The following is a 24,267-nucleotide window of genomic DNA, read 5'->3' on the forward strand; positions in this document are numbered from 1 at the left end:
AAAAAAAAAATGAATTGAACCAACATGACCAGCGTTCGCCCAGCTGTGATGAATTTTTGAAAAAAAAAATCCCTACGGTTATTTCCCATGATTTTTAGCTCCATCTAGTGGACAGAATGCTGTATTGCACTTTTTTTGTAACAAATGGAGGTGTTTCAGGAAAAAAAGGTAATGCATTTTAGCCACTAGAGGGAGCTGACGGTCATAGGAGATCACTGTGTTAATTAAATTATAGCCAGATTCTTTCACTCCTAGGCAAATGCTTCTCACATTCCTCCAACAAATGTTCTGTGAAAAGCCCTCTTGGTTTCCTTCATCAGACACATAACTCAGATCACATTCATGCGCTTATGAGTACAGTACACATCGAAGAACAGAAGTTAATTAAAGCAAACATTAAAGGGGTTTTAAACCTTCAAGGTTTTTCACCTCAATGCATATCTAATGCGGGGAGGAGTGACGAGAACTGCTGAGGGACCCCAGAAGAGGATGTTTGGGACCACTCTGTGCAAAACGAGCTGCACAGTGGAGGTAAGTATGACATGTTTGTTAAAAAAAAAACAAAAAAAAAACAAAGCTTTAACTTTAATTTAGAATGTGAAATACGGCATTTGGCCATTAGGTGGCTCTAAATTTCATTGAGATTAGCGCTATCTAGTGGCCAAATGTGATATTTTCCATAAACATTCCTTGTGAGAGTAATAGGCATGTGAAAGGTCCTCTTTATGGAGAGGTCCGTGGTCTATAATGAATGTAAACATCCCATGTGTCAGTAATAGGCAGTGACAGGTCCTCTTAATGGAGGGATCGGTGGTCTTTAAGACACCAAACCCCTCCTTTGGTCAAACCCCTCATTTGGCCAAGATCTGCCATTTTGAATACTTTCAAATCTTTTAAACTGGCGCCTTTACGACTCCAGTAAATCTGAAGTAACCTTTGTGACGGTTACTACATCGGAGACCCAATCAACGTAGATTCCGGTGGGACGGGGGGAGACACGGGCGAGCGGCGGAAGGCAGCGGGAGGGGGGCTTCCCCTTCCACTGCTTGTAATAACAGCTGAGCGGATGCTTAGCCGCATCTGTTGTTATTACAAGAAAGCTGACCATTGGCTCTGAAAAAACGGTATCAGGGTGATGTCTGCAGCTGCATATCACCCCGGTACGACCACTTGGAGCCGAATGACGTACAGGTACATGATTTTGTGGCAAGTGGTTAAATGGGACCAAACACTAGAAACATTGAACTCTGAGGAAAAATAGGAGTACTTTAGGAACATATTAAATAAAGGTAATATACAGTGTATTCTACGAAGGTTAAACCTGGGTGGCTAAACTTTTTTCGGAAAAAGGGATTAAAGAGAAAAAAAATGGCCATTAAAAAAAACATAAGGAAGAGGGGTCATTGTCAGCATTCCAACAATACAAGGAATGCAATAAGACGTTTAAGAGCGCAATCAGGGCAGCTAAAATAGACCACGAGAGACAAAGATAGTAAAAAAAATCCCCTCAAATTGTTAGAATATATTAACAGTAAAAAGATGAGTTCAGAGTTTAATGATCAGGGGGTCAATGGTTACAGATGCCAAGGAGAAGGCAACTGTACTAAATGCATTCTTCTACTCAGTTTTTACAAAGGAAAATGAGAGGTATAGTAATTGAAGTAACCGATCGATACAAACTATTATTATTATCAGCTATGTATTAATTTGTCTAGTCCCTATAGATTAGTTAGTCTATCTATACTCTGAGCACATGCTATCGTCAATATCACAATACCACCGCAATTAGCTATGAAACCAAACACACGGTCTAAAAATCAATCAAATCTAATTTATTTCCCAAGGAAATAAGAAAGCTTATATAAAGGTATTGTTAGAAGTTACAAGAGTACATAGCATACAATCAGAATACAATACAAGCAATACTTAGCAGGTCCTCGTGGCTGAGTCTCTTGAGAGGAAGCTCTCTTTGATGATTCCCTTTTTGATAAACACACCTCAGCCACACCACATCCCATTGCCTGTGGACGAATCAGTGTCTCTGGGGCGTCTCCTCCCCCAGGCTAAATATCTCCGACCGTCCTGCCTTAATTGGCCTCTGGGGGGCAGTGTTTGCCCTTTTTGATAAACATACCTCAGCCACACCACATCCCATTGCCTGTGGACGAATCAGTGTCTCTGGGGCGTCTCCTCCCCCAGGCTAAATATCTCCGACCGTCCTGCCTTAATTGGCCTCTGGGGGGCAGTGTTTGCCCTTTTTGATAAACATACCTCAGCCACACCACATCCCATTGCCTGTGGACGAATCAGTGTCTCTGGGGCGTCTCCTCCCCCAGGCTAAATATCTCCGACCGTCCTGCCATAATTGGCCTCTGGGGGGCAGTGTTTGCCCTTTTTGATAAACATACCTCAGCCACACCACATCCCATTGCCCACCCCCCCCCCCCCCCCTTTGCCTGTTGACGAATCAGTGTCTCTGGGGCGTCTCCTCCCCCAGGCTAAATATCTCTGTCCGTCCTGCCATAATTGGCCTCTGGGGGGCAGTGTTTTCCCAACTGCAACTGCTCCGACTGGGTTCCCATCTTGTTTCATAGTTAGTAAGGTTGAATAAAGACACCAGTCCATCCAGTTCAACCTGAGTGAGTGTGTACAATTGTCCCTATCCCTGTAGATCGCACACTCACATTGGTCCCTACCCTCAAGGAGCCCACAATCCAAGGTCTCCATTCATATCCTAGGGGCTAATTTTGGACAGAAGCCAATTAACCTACCTGCATGTCTTTGGATTGTGGGAGGAAACCGGAGTACCCGGAGGAAACCCACGCAGGCACAGGGAGAACATGCAAACTCCAGGCAGGTAGTGTCTTGGTTGGGATTCGAACCAGTGACCCTTCTTACTGCTAGGTGAGAGTGCTAACCACTACACCACTGTGCCGTTTTTTTTTTTTTTTTGTGATTCGATCTCGGACGCCCTTCCCGCTCATTAGGCCCACCTTTTGTCCTCACAGACAGACCGGAGCCACCGTTGTCCTCAATCTATTTGAAGCTCCGTGCACACCAGGTGGGCTGAAGAGAATTCCTTTTGCTATGCAGATTCTGTGTTGGTGACTTGGTTGTACAAACAGATATGTAGAAACTTTAGATATATCATGTTCAATTCCAACAGTAATTAAGACTGTATCATTAGTAATAAAATAAAGAGTCCTGCGTAAATCGTGCCACTTTAAAAAATGTATATATAAATATAAAAGTATAAAAAATGTGAAACAGTCAATGTATAAATAGGAATAAAAAATCCCCAAAATCACACACCAATAAGTGAGGATAAACTGTGAAAAAGAGGAGAAAGGATGGGACCAAATGTTCCAAAGTTCACAAATCCAGGCTCTCAGAACTCTCACCTTAAGATGAAATGTATAAGCAAATGAAAATAACCCCAGAAACTTCTCCTTTGCTTCTCTGTATAAGGCCACTAAGGAATTGCAGGTAAAGCATGTAATATACACTTCCGCCACTAGAGGGCCATTCCCAGTTCTTAGGTATTGCACTGCAGATAAAAGCTTCTATTTCCGTAGTATATGGCTCGAAAAAAACACAAAGGAGAGGGGGAAGGGGAGAGAGAGAGGGGACTCCAATCGTGTAGTAGTTCAAATTAAGCAGATACATTTATTAAGAAATAGCCAAGACTCTCACATTTCAAACATAAAAAATATACAGAGAGAGGAAGATGGAGATCTGGCGTCTTCCGCCAGTCTTACGCTACTTCCGGTTTGTCCTACGGCCACTCCCTACGCGTTACGTCATACCACGTGACTTCTTCATGGGGATGATGATTGGCCGTTCAAGATATCCATATATATCGGAAAAAAAAACGGAACCGGAAGTGTCCGAACGTCCATTTTGGAAGAGGTAAGCAGGATATAAACAAGTATAGACCGGATATAGTAACTCGGCCATCTTGCTCCTCATATATGGTAAAGCGGAAGTGTACATAGCCGCCATCTTTAGACCGGAAATAATCCCTCATTATCATCATTAGTAATGCATCACAGGATATACCCTGGTGGCTAACAGAAGGCAGTGGCTGAAAAGGAATGGTACCAGCTGATTAGCTAAAGGCCAATGTGGTATTAGTATTTAAAAAAATGGCAGAGATATATACCTGGAAACTACAGGCCAGTCAGCCTAACATCGATAGTATGTAAGCTATTGGAGGAGATGATAAGGGACTATCTCCGAGAATTTGCTGATGAAACCAGTACCATTAGTAGTAATCATCATGGATTCATGACAGGCCAGTCAGCCTAACATCGATAGTATGTAAGCTATTGGAGGGGATGATAAGGGACTATCTCCGAGAATTTGCTGATGAAACCAGTACCATTACTAGTGATCATCACGGATTCATGAAAGGTTGTTCTTGCCAAACAAATCTGTTAACATTCTATGAGGAAGTGAGCTGCCTTGATGCAATCTAGATAGGGGGAGGCCTGTGGGTGTGGTGTATCTGGATTTTGCAAAAGCATGTGGAAACAGTTCCACATAAAGGCTTAATTTATAAATTGAGGTGTGTAGGCATGGACCACAAGACGTGTACCTAGATAGAAAACTGGTTTCAGCAGGGCGTCCAAAGGGCAGGCATGCCCTAGCCATCGGGACTACCGGGAGTTTCCCGGTGGGCCGATGGCTCAGTGGGCCACTCTGATGTAAGGGGGTGCTGATGAGACACTCTGATGTAAGGGGGCTGGTGATGGGACACTCTGATGTAAGGGGGCTGATGATGGGACACTCTGATGTAAGGGGGCTGATGATGGGACACTCTGATGTAAGGGGGCTGCTGATGGGACACTCTGATGTAAGGGGGCTGGTGATGGGACACTCTGACATAAGGGGGCTGGTAATGGGACACTCTGATGTAAACGGGCTGCTGATGGGACACTCTGATGTAAGGGGGCTGCTGATGGGACACTCTGATGTAAGGGGGCTGGTGATGGGACACTCTGATGTAAGGGGGCTGGTGATGGGACACTCTGATGTAAGGGGGCTGGTGATGGGACACTCTGATGTAAGGGGGTGCTGATGGGACACTCTGATGTAAGGGGGCTGCTGATGGGACACTCTGATGTAAGGGGGTGCTGATGGGACACTCTGATGTAAGGGGGCTGGTGATGGGACACTCTGATGTAAGGGGGCTGGTGATGGGCCACTCTGATGTAAGGGGGCTGGTGATGGGACACTCAAAATGTAAGTGGGCCGGTCTGGATGAAGTCCAGGGCCAAATTTCTGTCCCAGTCCAGCCCTGCCAAAGGGTAGTGGTAAATAGTGAGTACCCAGAATGGTCTGGTGTGGTAAGTGGGGGTCCCCCAAGGATCTGTCCTGGGACCAATTCTGTTTAATCGATTCATAAATGATGTAGAAGTTGGGATAAATCGTTCAATCTCAGCGTTTGGCTGATGATACAAAGTTAAGCAGGGCCAATAACTTCCCAGCAGGATATAGAAACCTTACACAAAGATGTCAATAAAATAATGGGGTGGGCAACTACAAATAAGGTTTAAGGTTGAAAAATGTAAATGAATGCTAAAAGGGCTAAAAATTTAGACGCATGTTACTCGCTAGGGGGGAGAACCTCTGGGGGGAAGGAATAGAGGACGGGAGGAAATTTTCTTAGAGCCCCCCTCCCCCCATGCAATTTCGCTCTCCACCTTCTCTGAGACATACAATAAATAGCAGCTAGACTTAAAATCAGTATACTGTATCAGATCAGGCAGCGATTGCGGTTGGTTGCCAGAGGTTACAGCATATCATTACTGCTTACTGACTGGTTGCTAGAGGTTACAGCACATGATTTCTGCTTGTTGATTGGCTGCTAGAGATTACTGTACAGTAATACTGCTCACTGGTTGCTAGAGATTACTGTACAGTAATACTGCTCACTGGTTGCTAGAGATTACTGTACAGTAATACTGCTCACTGGTTGCTAGAGATTACAGCACATCATCTCCTCACTGCAGGGGGGCATGATATACATATGAATGCTGCCTTTATTTACTTATCAATGCCGTTGGCCTCAGCTATTTACATATGCATGTCACTGCTATTTACATATGAATGCCGGTTATTTACATGTAAACACAGGTCTGCAGGTGAGTCATCTGTACACAACAATAGCTTAGAGCTGGGCAGCAGTAGTAGCAGCACTTCACACTGAGATATCGGGACACAGCACAGAACTAAAACCTCAGAGGACACGGGAATGTAAACTGGGATAGTTGGCAAGTATGAGGCAGCTGCTTTGGGCCTCACAACAATGACAGGGCCCATGGCAGCTGCCCCTTTTGCCCTGCCTTAAAGACGGCCCTGGGGAGGACCTCAGGGAAGAGACGCATAAAAGGAGATATGACAGCGATATACAAGTACCTCAATTGTGATTCTAGCATAGGGAGCAAGCTATTCACTTTTAGGAAGTGTAAGAAGACACGGGGGCCACTCATTGGAATTGGAGAAGTGAATTTCCAATGCCGCGTACACACGACCGATTTTTCCGTTAGTATAAACTCTGACGGTCTTTACGACAGAGTTCTGCTGAAACGGAATTGCCTACACACGATTACACCAAAGTCTGTTTGTTTAGAACACGATGAGATACGTCGGGACTAGAAAAATTAAGTTCAATAGCCAGTAGCCAATAGCTTCCCCTTCATCGTTTTTGGTCTGTTGGAATAGCGTACAGACGAACCGATAGGAATTGATTCCGTCAGAAAGATTTAAAACATCAGAATAAAAAAATAAAAAAAAGTCGGATGAAGCCCACACACGATCGGAATATCTGATGAAATTATTCCTTCTGACTTTTTCTGCCGGAAAGTCCAGTCGTGTACGCGGCATTAGAAGTTCACATGCCGAACTTGAAACCCCATTGAAATCAATGAGAAGTGAATCAAAAATGCTAATTTTCTGGGCTAATAAACAAGGAGCTGTCAGAAAAAGCCAGGGGTTGGGCGTGGTAGCAGATTCTTGGAGGGGAGATCACCCACCCCCCCCCCCCCAACTCCTATGTATGTATTTTTTGGGTACCTTTGGAGGGGGTCTATGTGATGTCTCTTACATTGGTGACCAATGGGAGAAGGACCTCCTTATATCAATGGTCCCTTACAATGGTGACAAATGGGAGAAGGACCCTGTAACGAAAACGTCCTACACTCCACTTGAGTGCTTTCGTCATACATGGCTGCCTTCCAGCCTGAATATAGATATCAGATCTTCCAACAGCTTACAACCACAAACTAGGCAGTACTCATTTTGGCTGCTGACCACAAACTGTTTATTGAAACACGGGTACACAGAGGTAACACTCAGGACAATCCCCTCTCTTTGCATTCAGGGTGGGGTAGACCAATCAGCAGGGAGAGCTGTTGGAGGAATACCCCCCCCCCCCCTCCTCTCACAGCTAATCTACATACACATCCCATAATACCCAAGTCAGACAGACTCAATAGAATAATGGAATACAGCCACAACTCAAACAACCCAGCAAAGAGTCCCCAACAGTATGAAACAATATACATATATACAACATTCCAGTGTGGCTGTACAGTGAGTCCAACTAGCACAGATCAGACTGGGGTTTCTCGGTCACCCTGTGCCCCTAATGGACACAGGTTGCTTTACACATAGGAGGGGCCAGGGGAGCTGGACAATGAGTTTCCAGAGCTCTCCAATGTAAGCTGGGTTCCACAAGCCCCCCACCCAAAGTGACCCCCGTCACAGACCCCCTTATATCAGTGCTCAGTGTAGTAGTCCCTTGCATTAGAGACCAATGAGAGAAAGACCCTCTTATATCAGGGGTCAGTGTAGTGGTCCCTTACATTGTTGACAAATGGGAGAAGGACCCTCTTATATCAGTGCTCAGTGTAGTAGTCCCTTGCATCAGAGACCAATGAGAGAAAGACCCTCTTATATCAGTGGTCAGTGTAGTAGTCCCTTACAATGGTGACCAATGGGAGAAAGACCCCCTTATATCAGTGATCAGTGTAGTGGTCTTACAGCCGCATAATTTGATAGTAGATCAGGTTCAAAAATGCCCAAAGATGTTCAATTACTTCCATACAAAGTACAAAAGGAACTTTCAAGGCCGTTTCTCTGGACTCTTCTGATGGTGCATCCTTGTACTTCTCACTGTACTTTGCTCGAGGAACCCTGGCTGAGAAAGGTTGGACTAGGCATTAATAAGGATATACAGTACACACAGCACAAGGCCGTGTTCACACTACGAGATGTTTTTCTGGGTTGCAGTTCCTCTGAGCTCCACAAGATGGTGATCTCACTTCTACCATAGAGACAGGAAGTCTCTATGGAAGACAGGAAGTGATGTCAGGTATAAATAAGAAGTTCTGGGTGAGCGGTGAGTTGGGAGGAAGTAGAGAGGAGACATTGCTGGAAGTGGCAGCAGACGAGGTAATAAGATCTTATTTTCTATTTACACCCAGTAACCCCCCCCCCTGATTTAGATATAAGGGGAAGATGTTCCTGGACACCAAATGTACACAAAGCCGTAAACTGAATGTCCCTCATTTTATGCTCCCATACATCCCCATCCTAATATTCTACAACCAGTACAGTCCAGATAATTCTCTGTTATCAATTATTGGTCTACAGGAAGCCTGTACAGATCACATGACCAATGAGGATGGAGGAGGGCCGGAGTCACATGACTGAGAGGATACTAAACCTCACCCTGGAGATCATCTACCTGCTGACCGGAGAGGTGAGGAGGATTCTGGGAGGTCACATGACATCACTCTTATCTCTATTAATAAAACACAGACCTGACCGGAGAGGTGAGGAGGATTCTGGGAGGTCACATGACATCACTATTATCTCTATTAATAAAACAGACCTGACCGGAGAGGTGAGGAGGATTCTGGGAGGTCACATGACATCACTCTCATCTCTATTAATAAAACACAGACCTGACCGGAGAGGTGAGGAGGATTCTGGGAGGTCACATGACATCACTCTTATCTCTATTAATAAAACAGACCTGACCGGAGAGGTAAGGAGGATTCTGGGAGGTCACATGACATCACTCTCATCTCTATTAATAAAACACAGACCTGACCGGAGAGGTGAGGAGGATTCTGGGAGGTCACATGACATCACTCTCATCTCTATTAATAAAACACAGACCTGACCGGAGAGGTGAGGAGGATTCTGGGAGGTCACATGACATCACTCTTATCTCTATTAATAAAAATGCAGACCTGACCGGAGAGGTGAGGAGGATTCTGGGAGGTCACATGACATCCCTCTTATCTCTATTAATAAAACACAGACCTGACCGGAGAGGTGAGGAGGATTCTGGGATTCTAACATGATGTTCCTATTGGTTCCCCAATACAGAGATTTCCTCTTGTGAAGTCAGGTGATCATATGACCATCACAGTGCCTCCATGTGACTCCCTAAAACCTGAGAGACACAACATGGAGAAGATTCTAGAAGTCACCAAGAAGATGATGGAGCTGCTGACAGGAGAGGTGAGGAGGATTCTGGGAATTGTGGGACATTATCCAGTAACAGACAAGGGATGTGTCTGGATGGTGACTGTATCATTGTGTGTGTCAGGTTCCTATAAGGTGTCAGGATGTCACTGTCTATTTCTATATTCAGAGTGGAAACCTCGGGGATGATAATATTGATGGTAAAGAGTATAAAGAGGAGGATGAGGAGTATGGGGTTATGGAGGAGTTTTCAGAAGGACACAAGGATATGATGGAGCCACCAAATACCAGGAACCCACCAGAGAGATGTCCCCGTCCTCTGTATTCCACCCAGGAAGGTCACACCATCCCCCACAGTTACGAGGTTGGTAGGACGGAACATCTAGGACATGGGCTCATGGAGATGATCTGTGGATTTATTATGTGAGCTTATATTTTACAGATGTTATTTTCTCTCATTCTCTTGGTTTAGGGTAAAGCTCTGACATATATAAAAGTTGAGATTAAATCAGAAGAAGAAGAGAGGTATGTGAGGGATGATCAGCAGTCTATGGAGGAGGATGGAATAACGGGGACATTTATAGAGGAGGACACTCCTACAGAGATCAGCACAGGTGGGTCATTAACACTAAATACATTCCTCCACCCATACTGCTCTCTGATTGGTCCAGAGTATCATGGGGGCTGGGTGATATCAGCCTGTGATACCCTGGTCACTTTCCTGAGCTGTGTTCCCCGTCCTGTATTTCTCTTAGATCACCTTGCTGCAGCATAATTTATGTAAACTAGATTTATGGAGATTCTGGGGCTCAGATGGATCATGGAAGCCATTTATAATCATTGATCAACCTAGGCATCTGAGGCATGTGCCCTTGTCCCATACCCCGGGTCTACCAAGATCTCTAATAGAACAATCCCCCCGGGGTCACTTGCTCTGTTATTTGCTGGCTGTGCCGGGTGGAGGGATATGTCTGTATAGTCTCAGACCCAAGTCACTGAGTGCAGTCTCAGGAGATGGGAGGAGCGGTGTGGGACCTCTGCAACTTGTCTCCAGTAAACATTTAAGCTTCCACTGATTACCAAATACCAATACACTGTATCATTTATATTGTACATTACATACTCCTGACCCCTGCACTATATACTATATGTTGTACATAATTCTAATTAAGAGGAGTAGATATAAGGCATTGGGGTGCAGGATACAGGATTCAGGGCAAGAGCATGATCAGTAGCAGGAAAAATGGCAAGCAGCATCTGACTAGGAAAGCAAAATGTAATAGCAGTGGAGGGACTGAATACCCTCCCAGCAGCCAGAATCAGGTGGAGACAGATTGATAGAAACTGCTAGCTGCTGGGAGACACCTGCTGGTGGACTTTGGAGCAACAGGTCTCCGCCCAGGGTACCAAAGTGCCACCAGCAGGTGATTCGGGTCCTGACAGATGGGGACACTCGTCCTATAATCCCCTCATCACTGTCACTCCTATAGAAGACAGTTCTCGTTGTTTCCTCCCTCTCTGACTAAGGTCCATGAATAAAGAAATGATCTGGTAGGAGATCAGAGGACCCATTTACTAGTTACCTTGAGGGGGGAATTGTAAGATCCTCAGAGACAAAGCTGCCTGATGTGGGTGGAGTCCTGGTTTAGGGGAACCAATCAGCTCATGTCTATTAATAATCTTTGTATTTCTATTTTAGTAGATGGACGGGAGATGAGGAAAACCTCAGAGGATTGTCTCACTTTGTCTCCAGACTGTAAAGTAGAAGATGAGGACATCACACAGTATAGTCCAGGAGAAAACCCGACTACCTCAAATGTCCATCCGGCACCACACAGTGTAGATGGACCATCGTATTCCTCTTATCCTGAGGAACCTCAGACTGTGCGGGACGGTGCCGGACCATCGTATTCCTCTTATCCCGAGGAACCTCAGACTGTGCGGGACGGTGCCGGACCATCGTATTCCTCTTATCCCGAGGAACCTCAGACTGTGCGGGACGGTGCCGGACCATCGTATTCCTCTTATCCCGAGGAACCTCAGACTGTGCGGGACGGTGCCGGACCATCGTATTCCTCTTATCCCGAGGAACCTCAGACTGTGCGGGACGGTGCCAGACCATCATATTCCTCTTATCCTGAGGAACCTCAGACTGTGCGGGACGGGGCCAGACCATCGTATCCCTCTTATCCCGAAGAACCTCAGACTGTGCGGGACGGTGCCGGACCATCGTATTCCTCTTATCCCGAAGAACCTCAGACTGTGCGGGACGGTGCCGGACCATCGTATTCCTCTTATCCCGAGGAACCTCAGACTGTGCGGGACGGTGCCGGACCATCGTATTCCTCTTATCCCGAGGAACCTCAGACTGTGCGGGACGGTGCCGGACCATCGTATTCCTCTTATCCTGAGGAACCTCAGACTGTGCGGGACGGTGCCGGACCATCGTATTCCTCTTATCCCGAGGAACCTCAGACTGTGCGGGACGGTGCCGGACCATCGTATTCCTCTTATCCCGAGGAACCTCAGACTGTGCGGGACGGTGCCGGACCATCGTATTCCTCTTATCCCGAAGAACCTCAGACTGTGCGGGACGGTGCCGGACCATCGTATTCCTCTTATCCCGAAGAACCTCAGACTGTGCGGGACGGTGCCGGACCATCGTATTCCTCTTATCCCGAGGAACCTCAGACTGTGCGGGACGGTGCCGGACCATCGTATTCCTCTTATCCCGAGGAACCTCAGACTGTGCGGGACGGTGCCGGACCATCGTATTCCTCTTATCCCGAGGAACCTCAGACTGTGCGGGACGGTGCCGGACCATCGTATTCCTCTTATCCCGAGGAACCTCAGACTGTGCGGGATGGTGCCGGACCATCGTATTCCTCTTATCCTGAGGAACCTCAGACTGTGAGGGATGGTGCCGGACCATCATATTCCTCTTATCCTGAGGAACCTCAGACTGTGCGGGACGGTGCCGGACCATCGTATTCCTCTTATCCTGAGGAACCTCAGACTGTGCGGGACGGTGCCGGACCATCGTATTCCTCTTATCCTGAGGAACCTCAGACTGTGCGGGACGGTGCCGGACCATCGTATTCCTCTTATCCCGAGGAACCTCAGACTGTGCGGGACGGTGCCGGACCATCGTATTCCTCTTATCCTGAGGAACCTCAGACTGTGCGGGACGGTGCCAGACCATCGTATTCCTCTTATCCCGAGGAACCTCAGACTGTGAGGGATGGTGCCGGACCATCATATTCCTCGTATCCCGAGGAACCTCAGACTGTGCGGGACGGTGCCGGACCATCGTATTCCTCTTATCCTGAGGAACCTCAGACTGTGCGGGACGGTGCCGGACCATCGTATTCCTCTTATCCTGAGGAACCTCAGACTGTGCGGGACGGTGCCGGACCATCGTATTCCTCTTATCCTGAGGAACCTCAGACTGTGCGGGACGGTGCCGTCCTTCCAACAGATAAGAGGTTTTCCTGTACTGAGTGCGGGAAGTGTTTCCTTTTTAAATATTATCTTAATGAGCATAAAACAACTCACACAGGTGAGAAACCATATTCCTGCCCTGAGTGTGGGAAAAGTTTTTCAAAGAAGTGCTCTCTTTATATACATCAGAGATGGCACACGGGTGATAAGCCGTTTTCCTGTCCTGAGTGCGGGAAATGTTTTATACAGAAATCAGATCTTTTCACACATCAGAGGTCTCACACGGGGGAGAAGCCGTATTGCTGTCCTGAGTGCGGGAAATGTTTTTCAGACAAGCGCAATTTCAACAGACATCAAAGAAGGCACACAGGTGAAAAGCTGCATTCCTGTCCTGAGTGTGGGAAATGTTTTTTAGAAAAGTCCAGTCTTTACAGACATCAGAAAACTCACACGGGGGAAAAGCCATTTTCCTGTCCTGAGTGCGGGAAAGGTTTTATAGAGAAATCAGATCTTTTCAAACATCAGAGATCTCATACGGGGGAGAAGCCGCATTCCTGTCCTGAGTGCGGGAAATGTTTTTTAGAAAAGTCCAGTCTTTACAGACATCAGAAAACTCACACGGGGGAAAAGCCATTTTCCTGTCCTGAGTGCGGGAAAGGTTTTATAGAGAAATCAGATCTTTTCAAACATCAGAGATCTCATACGGGGGAGAAGCCGCATTCCTGTCCTGAGTGCGGGAAGGGTTTTTCAAAGAAGTCTGATTTTAACAGACATCAGAGATCTCACACGGTTGAAAAGCCACTTTCCTGACTTGAGTGCGGGAAATGTTTTTCACAGAAGTCACATCTTTACAGACATTAGAGATTGCACGGGGGGGGGGGGGAGAAGCCGTATTCCTGTCCTGAGTGAGGGAATTGTTATTCACTGAAGTCCTGTCGTCCTGTACATCAGGGGGTCCCACACATCCCTCGAGGTGTATTAGTGAGTGAGGGAAATGTCTTGTATGTGAATGTTGCTGGACATGTGGGGAAGAAGCACCCCCTGATATACACCTCAGATATACTCCATGGCTGATCTTCATCATGGAAGAAACAGTTCATAGACCTCAACTGTAGCTTGGCCTCCTGACAAAGATATCCTATGGAATGGATGATACAACAGTGCCATCTAGAGGTCGGATTGGTAAATGTTTCTCCCATTGAAACATAGTATTGAGAAAGGGGCCACACCCATGTGGGGGGAATAATAAAACTTTCCAAATAAAAAGGCAACAACATAAGAAACAGTTGATAAGGAGATCAGAGATCACCAAAGACATGGATGAAGTGTTGTACCGTGTCGGCCATTGATAACGGGAGAAAAATAAAAACGGAGTCCTTACCTCTCATTGGCTGAGTACATTTTGTGGTGTAAACTCTTGCAAGAGTTCCGTTTTCTCAAGTTGTCTTCCAGGACGAAACGCGTTAACCCCACAACTTAAAAGGCGGTCCTCTAGGCTTTTTATGTTTCAATATTTTTATTAAAGGTTTTCAGTACAATACAAACAAAAGTCTCATCAATGCGGCAATGTATTACATCAAGCACAATGCATAATGGGCTAACACACCGGTCAGTTCCGTAAACATGCTAGCGGCAGCGAAATAGGTGCCTTATCCAATAATCCCGGATCACATAGGATCCCAGCTGCCGGAGCTGTTACCTCTAGAGCGATATATATATATCCAATCATGTAGCCAGCACCGCTAAATGAGAGATGTAAAGAATTCAACAGAGAACAGTAAAGAAAAGAGGAAAGACCTTATAGCAGGGGAAGAGAAAAGAGTAGCGAGTAGAAAAAGGTGGAAAAAAGAGGGAAAGGGGGAGAACTGGGTGGGGAGGAGCCGTAGTCCTGGATCCTCAAACTCATGTTACCGTGACAACGTTAAACAGCATGCGTCCCGGAAACCATTAGTTAGATAGACAATCCATGGATCCCAAATTCTATAGAACATTTTCATCCTGTCTTGAGACAGTGCAGATAACCGTTCATTCAGCATTAACCATGACATTTTATGTTTAAGCTGGGCTATCGGTAGTGCGGCTGATCTCCAGTTACGAGCTATGGTGATCTTCGCTGAAATAAATATAAAGGTGAGGAGCCGCTGCTGAGGCCTGGAAGCCTCTGCCACCTTGCCCTCCAAGAGGGCCAGCTTAGGTGATTTCCTCAGGTTCAGTCCTGTGATAGTATAGACAAAATTAAACACTCTAATCCAAAACCTTCTGACCTTCGGGCATGACCACCAAATGTGGTAGGTGGTCCCCACCTGGCCGCATCCTCTAAAACAGGGGTCTCAAACTGGCGGCCCCCCAGCTGTTGCGAAACTACAAGACCCATGAGGCATTGCAAGGCTGACAGTTACAAGCATGACTCCCACAGGCAGAGGCACGATGGGACTTGTAGTTTCGCAACAGCTGGAGGGCCGCCAGTTTGAGACCCCTGCTCTAAAACAATGGGACGGTGCTCCCGGAACAAATGCGGCCAACCTGGCTGGGACCATGTACCACCGCAACAATACCTTGTAATTAGCCTCTATCACCGATGTGTTGGCGAGAGAGCGATATGCCGTCTCAGAGAGCGTGCACCAGTCATCTAATTCAAAGGATTCCTGAATGTCCTGCTCCCACTGGATCATATAACTCAACTTCTTCCCTGGACCCCTAAGTAATGCGTAGATGGCTGATAAATGGCCTCTAATTTTGTCATATTGCATACTCAACTGCTCCATGGGTGTCAGGGAACCCAGGTCTCCCCTACAGACCATGCACGAAATGCCTCAATTCGGCACATCGAAACTTCTCCGAGGACGGCATATCAAATTTTTCAGTTAGAGCTTGTTCAGAAAGTATACCCCTACGGTCACATAGGTCAGCAATGCGCAATAGCCCTTTATTTGTCCACCAACTGAACAGTTGAGGAGAGAGGCCCGGGGTGAACTCTTTGTTATTAAGCAATGGCGCCAGCGGATTGTGGGGCTATCTGAATTTGTATATTTTGGACAGCCTATCCCATATAGCCAGAGCCAGTGGCAGGGTAGGGCACAATATCAGCGGTCTATCCTTCATTGGAAGCCATAATAGCTGTGAAACCTGTGAGGGACGACAGGAATAAGATTCCATATCCATCCAAATAGCATGTGTGTAGCGTGAGTGGTATCTGGTGAGGTGGGCCAGCTGAGCCGCATGATAATATTTCTGCAGATCCGGCAGGCCCAGTCCCCCCTGCTTCCTTAGGGTGTACATTGTACTCCTGTTCACCCTGGGCCTCTTGTGTCCCCAAATAAACCTAAGAATGTCATTTTGCAACATTTGTAGATCCCTACGCAGTATAGCTACCGGCAGGGTACGGAACAGATACAATATTCTAGGTAACACATTCATTTTAATAGAGTGTAGTCTGCCGAACCACGATGGAGGGTGTAGCTGCCATTTAGCTAGGTCCTCCGTCAGCGTCTTGTAGAGTGGGGGGTAATTCTTCCTGTATAACATCTGGACAGTCGGGGTCAGATTAACACCAAGATATGGCAGTGCCTCCGACTCCCACTTAAATTGGTACGTGCTCTCTATAGCCTTCTGTGTGGCCTCCGACAGGGAAAGATTGAGCGCTTTAGATTTAGACTGATTAACTCTTAACCCCGAGATTTCGGAGAAGGGTTGAAGAATCGCATATAGGCAGGGCAGGACTTACCATTGGGCTTGACTGGGCTCAAGCCCATGGGCCCGCCAAATAAGGGGCCCCGCCAAGATACTTAGCCGAGTGTACTCGGCTCCGCTCTGCTCACAGTCATGCCCAGTCCCGCCCTATGATGGACATAACACAGGGACTGGGCGTGAACGTGAGCCAAGCCGAGTACACTCGGATACTCTCTGCTCCACTCGGGGACTGCGACAGGACCCGAGAGCCGCCAAGAGGACCCGAGAGCCACCGAGGTGCGCAATTTTTAAACTTCAAGGCTACAAATGACACTGGGGCAAGGCTGCAAATGACAAGGCAATGACACTGGACAAGGTTGCCGATGGACACTGATAAGGGTGCATTGATGGGCATTTAAATGTAAGTTTTTTTCCTTAAACTTCCCTCCTAAAAGTTTTTTTCCTTTAAAATCCCATCCTAAACCTTCGGGTGCGTGTTATATACGCCGATAAATCAGATAATGTATAGAAGGTAGGGCCCGAAAGTGACTCAAGCCCAGGGGCCCCCACCACCCTAAGTCCTGCCCTGCATATAGGTTAGGGAGAGAAGTAATTGGTGACGTCAGCGTGAGCAAGAGATCGTCAGCGAACAGTAGGCATTTATGGTCTCTGTTTCCACACCTAATCCCCTGAACATCCTGACATTCCCTAATCCTAATGGCCAGTGGCTCTATCGCAAGAACAAACAGGAGCGGGGACAGTGGGCAGCCCTGCCTCGTACCCCGTCTAATCGGTAGAGGCTCAGAGGAATATCCCCGCAGCATCAACGATGCCGATGGTGTGTCATAAAGCGTTCCGAGGAGAGTCAAAAAGCGTTCACCAAAACCATATCTGCGTAGGACCGCAAATAAATATTCCCAAGAAAGGGAATCAAACGCTTTCTGACTTTCCAACGATAACAGCATTCCCCGTCTAGAACCTCCACCATCCCAGTCCGACTGCACTGCTGATCAGTGGCGTAACTAGAACCTTCAGGGCCCCGATGCAAGACACCATGAAGGGCCCCCCTGAACCCCAGCCAGGGCCCTTCCCTCCGAGTCCGGCGGTGGAACTACAGGGCTCACAAAGGTCCTACCTGTGACCACGCCCTGGAGTTCCACCGCCGGACTCGGACCACTGGTATCAGTAGTTTTTTTTAATTATTTTTTTTTTTTACATTTTTAGGTGCCCAATTGGGGGACTGTCCCTAGGCAGGATGGGGTCCCCGTCCCCAGAAGAGATGAGGTCCTTTTCTCCAGGGCAGATGAAGTTACAGCCCCCAGGTGAGAAGGGGTCCCTGTCCCCAGGGGAGGTGGGGGTCCCTGTCCCCACGTGAGAAGGGGTCCCTGTCCCCAGGGGGAGATGGAGGGGGGTATGTAATAGTGTATGGGGGATGGGGTCCTCTCACCATGACCAAGCTGTAGGCCGCGCACTCATCCATGTTGGCCTGGGCTCCATCCAGTGTGCTAGATGGGTGACCAGCATATCTCCCAGAAAGACCTTTCATCATCTGTGTATGACGGGGGAGGAGGGGGGCTGGCAGACAAGCCTGCAGTGTCCTCCGGGGGGCTCTCATAGGGCTGCACTGCATCTGTGTGCTTAAAGTTTGTTTACCTGGGAGAAGTATGTAGTGCAGTGTGGGCCGGACTCGGGGGGGGGGGACTCTGGCTGGGGAGAACAGACATCGGACTGAGCGCCAATGCATAGAGCAGGAGAGGGGTACTCTGAGGAGCCGGCCGAGGACACAGGTCATGCTGGGAATGCACAACTAAAGAGCAGCCAGTGCGATAGTCGAGCATGGAGCTCTGCTAGTCACCCTCCACCTCCAGCCACCCGTGTGCATGGTGCACTGGTACCCTTAGCTCCCTATGCTGCTGCCGGCCATATGTAGAGGGGGCTGCATGGACCCCCTGCAGCACAGGGCCCAGTTGCGGTCGCGACTGCTGCACCCCCTATAGTTACGCCCCTGCTGCTGATATAAGATTAATTAGCCTGCGGGTCTGATCCGATGCCTGTCTAAGCGGGACAAAGCCGGCCTGGTCAGGGTGGATATAGTTTGGCAGAAAAGTGTGTAAGTCTAAATGCTAAGACTTTCGTTAAAATCTTTAGATCGGTATTGATCAGGGAGATCGGTCGGTAGTTCGCACAGTCCCCGTGACCTTTGCCTGGCTTAGGAATGACACTAAGATAAGCTACATTTTCATGTAGGGGTATCTTGCTTCCCCTCCGAAGCCCAGGCCAATTCTGACATTTCTCTCCTACATGTAAAATTCCTAATTTTTTTGCTAGAAAATTAAATAGAACCCCCAAACATTATATATGTTTTTTTAGCAAAGACCCTAGAGAATACAATGGCGGTCATTGCAACTTTTTATCTCGCACGGTATTTGCGCAGCAATTTTTCGAACACGTTTTTTTCAGAAAAAAAAACAGTTTCATGCTAAAAAAAAAAACAAATCAGTAAAGTTAGCCCAATTTTTTTGCATAATGTGAAAGAGGAGGATACGCCGAGTAAATAGAATACCCAACATGTCACGCTTCAAAATTGCACGCGCTCGTGGAATGGCGCCAAACTTTGGTATTTAAAAATCCCCATAGGCGACGCTTTAAATTTTTTTACTGGTTACATGTTTTGGGTTACAGAGGAGGTCTAGGGCTAGAATTATTGCTCTCGCTCTAACGTTCGCGGCGATACCTCACATGTGTGGTTTGAACACCGTTTTCATATGTGGGCGGGACTTGCGTATGCGTTCGCTTCTGTGTGCGAGCTCACGGGGACAGGGGCACTTAAAATTTTTTTTTTTTCTTTTTTATTGTTAATTTTATTTTTATTTTTTTAGTTTTACACTTAAAAAAAAAAAAATAAAAAAAAAATTGATGACTTTTATTCCTATTACAAGGAATGTAAACATCCCTCGTAATAGGAATATGGCACGATCGGACCTATTTACAGTGAAATATGGGGGGTCAATAAGACCCCACATCTCACCTCTAGGCTGGGCAGAATAAAAACAAAAAAAAAAAAAAAACGATCCTGGCTTCCTAGCCAGATTGGCGCAGTTAATTTGATCTTCCAACCGCTTGCAACCGCAAACTAGGCAGTACTCGTTTTGGCTGCTGACCCCGCCCCCTTACCATGTGACATCAACCCATGTGACCAACCCATGTGACATCAACCCATGTGACACCGCCCCATTGTCCCTATATAAGTGGCAGCGCAGGGCGGCTCTGGCATTCCGGCCGGAGAGAGCATCGTGTCAACATCTCCTGGAGAAGAAGAAGAAGAAGAACGGAAGGCGGCGGCGGCGGCGGCGGCGACAGAAGACCGGGCCACCGCCTGTAAAAGAGCTATAAGAAGGCGCGGTGGCCCGGCAGAAGAACCGAAGAGGGGGACAAGACCCCCGAAGTCGGGAGAAGAGGCCGGCGGCGGGGAGGAAGAAAGCCGGACTCCTCCGCTAGTAAAAGAGCTACAAGAAGATAGCGGAGGAGTCCGGCGAGAAGACCCCCGAAGACGGAAGACCCCCGGAGCTGTGCAATAAAATATTTTTTCCCTGTGTTGTGTTTTTTTTTTGTACTTTTTTTCCACAGGTGAATGGGTAGGGGTACATTGTACCCCATACTCATTCACATAGGGTGGGGGGCCGGTATCCGGGGGCCCCCTTATTAAAGGGGGCTCCCGGATTCCGATAAGCCCCCCGCCCGCAGACCCCGACAACCAACGGCCAGGGTTGTCGGGAAGAGGCCCTTGTCCTCATCGACATGGGGACAAGGTGCTTTGGGGTGGGGGGGCCGCACGCCCCCCCTCCCCCAAGGCACCCCCCCATGTTGAGGGCACGCGGCCTGGTACGGCTCAGGAGGGGGGGGGGGCGCCCGCTCGTCCCCACCCCCTTTCCTGGCCGGCCGGGTAGCGTGCTCGGATAAGGGTCTGGTGTGGATCTGGGGGGGACCCCCACGCCGTTTTTTCGGCGTAGGGGGTTCCCCTTGGAATCCATACCAGACCTAAGGGCCTGGTATGCTCTCGGAGGGGGAACCCACGCCAAATTTTTTTCAGAAATTTGCCGTGGAGTTCCCCCTTGAGCTCATTCTCTGCTTGGCCTCGGCAAAAGTCGCCTGGCCTGGGGCGACTTGTAAGTCGTCCCAAGTCGGGCTTGAAGTCATCACAAGTCGTTTTGAAGTCGTCCCAAGTCGCGCTGTGATCTTAACTCAAGTCGTGTCCAAGTTGCCTGACTCAAGTCGCCTACAAGTCGTGTTGCCCCTGTGTGAATGGGCTCTTACTGGAAACCCCCTCAAACTGGGCGTAGTAGTACCTTGGACACCATTATCACCATTATCACTTCTCGGTAGAATCAATAACCTTTTGATAATTGACAATTAAACAGAATGTCTGTATTTCACAAGTCCAACCGTTACTATACTGCAGGTAAGTAAGTGGTTAACAATGTGAAATAAATTAGACATTTGTTTGTCAATAAAATTGGCATCTATGCAAAAAAAGAAATTTATAATGAAAAATTGAATTTAGAGAAAAATCTAAAAGGCGGTTATTGATTCGGGAGAAATATTTCAATAATAGAATATTCAAAAAAAATCAATATTTAAGAGAACATAGAATAGATGATAAACATATACTTATCAATGTGGTATATTTACCCATTTCGATTGGCTACTAGTGTGGAGTGTTGGTTACCAGGAATTTTAAGATGGCTGCCGTGGCTTTCAACATGGATTCTCTTACAGAGGAATTACTTTGTGTGACCTCCGAGTTCCAAGGAGCAGGGATCTTCATGAATGTAAAAATGTGTATTCATGCATGTCTTCCAGTGTCCCTTCTCAGGGGGGGTCCCTAAGCTTCCCCCTGACTCTCTCCCCCCAGCTCTCCTCCGAGCTTTCTTTCTTTTTTTTTCTCTTCCCCAACCTCCCTCTTTTTAGTTTCTTAAATAACCTCTTAAACAAAAAGATCATAAAATTATACTAAGTTCTGCCCAGAGGGTATATGTCCCTTTCCTATTGGCAGGCAGACTTAATGATCACCTTTCCCAGTAGTCTTGTGATTTTAAGGTAATAGCACCTTCAACCACCAGGTGTCTCACATGTGTTTGGTGTTTTATTTCTTTAAGTTAATATTTTTATTTCTATAATATGCGTTCGTTGTTTATATATGTTCTAACGAATATATCTTGAGTGTTCAGGAATGATGGCATAATATAAAATACGCTTAACATAATTTTGAATAATCACTTGCATAAAATGTTGATATATATGCATATCAATGTATATCTGTTAATCTTTAGTCCATTTAGAAAGGACACAGGTTAGATATATATCAAACAATATCACATACAATTATTATCTATATGGATACATGTATAATTCGGGTATCCAATCAATATTTGTTTATCTAAACCTAGGTTAAATTCTTATACAGTTATAATCACGATGATATGTTTTTCATAATACTAATTTGTTGCTAAAACACTTCTACATATAATCACACTTTCATATATAATCTCTCCATGACAAAGTTCCCCAGATCATTAGATACCAAACCTATGGAAGAGTATGGAAGAGCCCTGGGGCCATCAAAAAAATTTTTTTCTCAGAATTCTCAGTTTGAAAGTCAGAATTCTGACTTTGAATCTCAGAATTCTGACTTTAAAATTCAGAATTCTGACTTTCAATCTCAGAATTCTGACTTTTAATCTCAGAATTCTGACTTTTTCTGACTTTCAAACTCAGAATTCTGAATTATTTTTTTTTTGATGGCCCCAGGGCTCTTCCATACTGTATGGAAGAGCCCTGGGGCCATCAAAAAAAATAATAATTCAGAATTCTGAGTTTGAAAGTCAGAAAAAGTCAGAATTCTGAGATTAAAAGTCAGAATTCTGAATTTGAAAGTCAGAATTCTGAGATTGTAAGTCAGAATTCTGAGTTTTAAAGTCAGAATTCTGAGATTCAAAGTCAGAATTCTGACTTTCAAACTCAGAATTCTGAAAAAAAAATTTTTTGATGGCCCCAGGGCTCTTCCATACACATACAGTTTTAATCACTTGAAGTATTTTTGAAATATGTTTGATTTGTATCTTCCTCTCACATCTCTCTAACACCATGTGTAGAGATGGACTTTGAGCAGTCCCATGGATGTTTAAAGATGACTTAGTTTGTCCAAACAGTTTTTAGGAATTCACACAATGAGTTGTGTTAGCTACTCTAACACGATAGTTTAACCTTTTGTCTTCATGGCTGTTATTTGTCGCTTCTGTTTATCCATTAACACCAGGTAAATATCTCCTTGTTTTGTGACGAGATACACCATTGTTCCAGCGAGTTTTCTGTCTCAATGCATGCTTGTAAAAGTTTTCAATAGTTGATGTAGTAAACATGAGATCATGTATTTTGCGTTAACGTTCTCCAAGAGGGTAACAGTTCAATGATAGCAAAATCATGGTTCATCTGTTCTTGAGGCCTAAACAAATCTCACCTCTCTGACAGTAAATATTAAATGTATTATTATTATTATTTTTTCTTAATGAATTCACAACATACCAGTTTACCGCCATATAGTTCTGTGTATGTTACTGCCTGTTTAACACCATATAGTTCTGTGTGCGTTACTGACAGTTTAATGCCATATAGTTCTTTGTGTGTTACTGCCAGTTTAACGCCATATAGTTTTGTGCATCACTGCCAGTTTAACGCCATAAAGTTCTGTGTGCGTTACTGCCAGTTTAACACCATGTAGTTTTGTGTGTTACTGCCAGTTTAACGCCATTTCCTTTTGTGCGTTACTGGCAGTTTAACACCATATAGTTCTGTGCATCACTGTACGTTTCGCGCATTATATTGCGGTATAGTATTGTGTATCCGTGGAGTGTGTCTGTGTAGTGTGACTACTCAAATTAAAGTGCACCAAACACCTCTTTACATTGATTAAAGTGCATCTACTTACAGATTTCAACTTCTTTACATTTGCTTATAAGCACCGCCCCCTCCCTCCCAATAATGTCTAGGAGGACAACAAGAAGAAGTAGACATTCCCTTTGCACTGTAAGGGGGCCAGCATCAAATGTGTCCACAGACAAAGGTGGACATGGAGGTCAGTCCTCAGGCAGGGCGTAATTTCCCCTGTTTAGTGAGTTTGCCCGTGCTATCCAGCCACAGCATGCAGAGGAGGTGGTGGACTGGTTCACTAAACCTTCCTCGTCCTCCTCATCCTCTGTCACGCAAGCAGAGACAAGTGTGCAGTCCCCTACAGGCCCCAGAGTGGATAAACCTGCCTCCTTGTCCACATCTATTCCTGCCATAGCCCCAAAATCAGCCATTGAGGAGTCAGCTGCATTATTTTACCACAGCGTCAGCCACTTGCCCCTTGATGATGCCCAGCCATTACTGGATTCAGATGATGGTTCTGAGGTTGAGGATGACAGGAACATGAGCCTAGAGAGAGAGGGGAGAACACTGGTAGACAAATTGGCATTCATGTTCCCCAAGCCGCAACGTATTGCCAAGTTGTCTCCAGTGGTAATGATGAAGATGGAGGAGATGGAGATGAGGATGATGATGAGGTCATGCGACTTGGGTGCCAGATAGAGCAGAGGAGGAAATTGAAGGTGAGGTGGC

The 24,267-nt window shown here is 46.3% G+C and overlaps 2 protein-coding genes across 2 annotated transcripts; both read left to right on the plus strand.

Annotated features, from left to right (window-relative positions):
• Positions 1-9,317: 9,317 nt before the first annotated feature.
• LOC143956022 (uncharacterized) lies at positions 9,318-10,558 on the plus strand. Its single transcript, XM_077466155.1, has 2 exons — positions 9,318-9,865; positions 9,974-10,558. Exons 1-2 carry the CDS (start codon positions 9,740-9,742, stop codon positions 10,274-10,276), a joined length of 429 nt encoding a protein of 142 aa, XP_077322281.1. The 5' UTR covers positions 9,318-9,739; the 3' UTR covers positions 10,277-10,558.
• A 408-nt stretch (positions 10,559-10,966) lies between these two features.
• On the plus strand, positions 10,967-15,178 carry LOC143955564 (uncharacterized). Its single transcript, XM_077465638.1, is given in 1 exon segment — positions 10,967-15,178. A coding segment is annotated over 1 exon segment (2,676 nt). The 5' UTR covers positions 10,967-11,127; the 3' UTR covers positions 13,804-15,178.
• The last annotated feature ends 9,089 nt before the right edge of the window (positions 15,179-24,267 follow it).

This window comes from Lithobates pipiens, unplaced genomic scaffold, assembly GCF_037356315.1.
Source record: "Lithobates pipiens isolate NorthernLeopardFrog02 unplaced genomic scaffold, aLitPip1_a1.2 Scaffold_35, whole genome shotgun sequence".
Taxonomy (NCBI): Eukaryota; Metazoa; Chordata; class Amphibia; order Anura; family Ranidae; genus Lithobates; species Lithobates pipiens.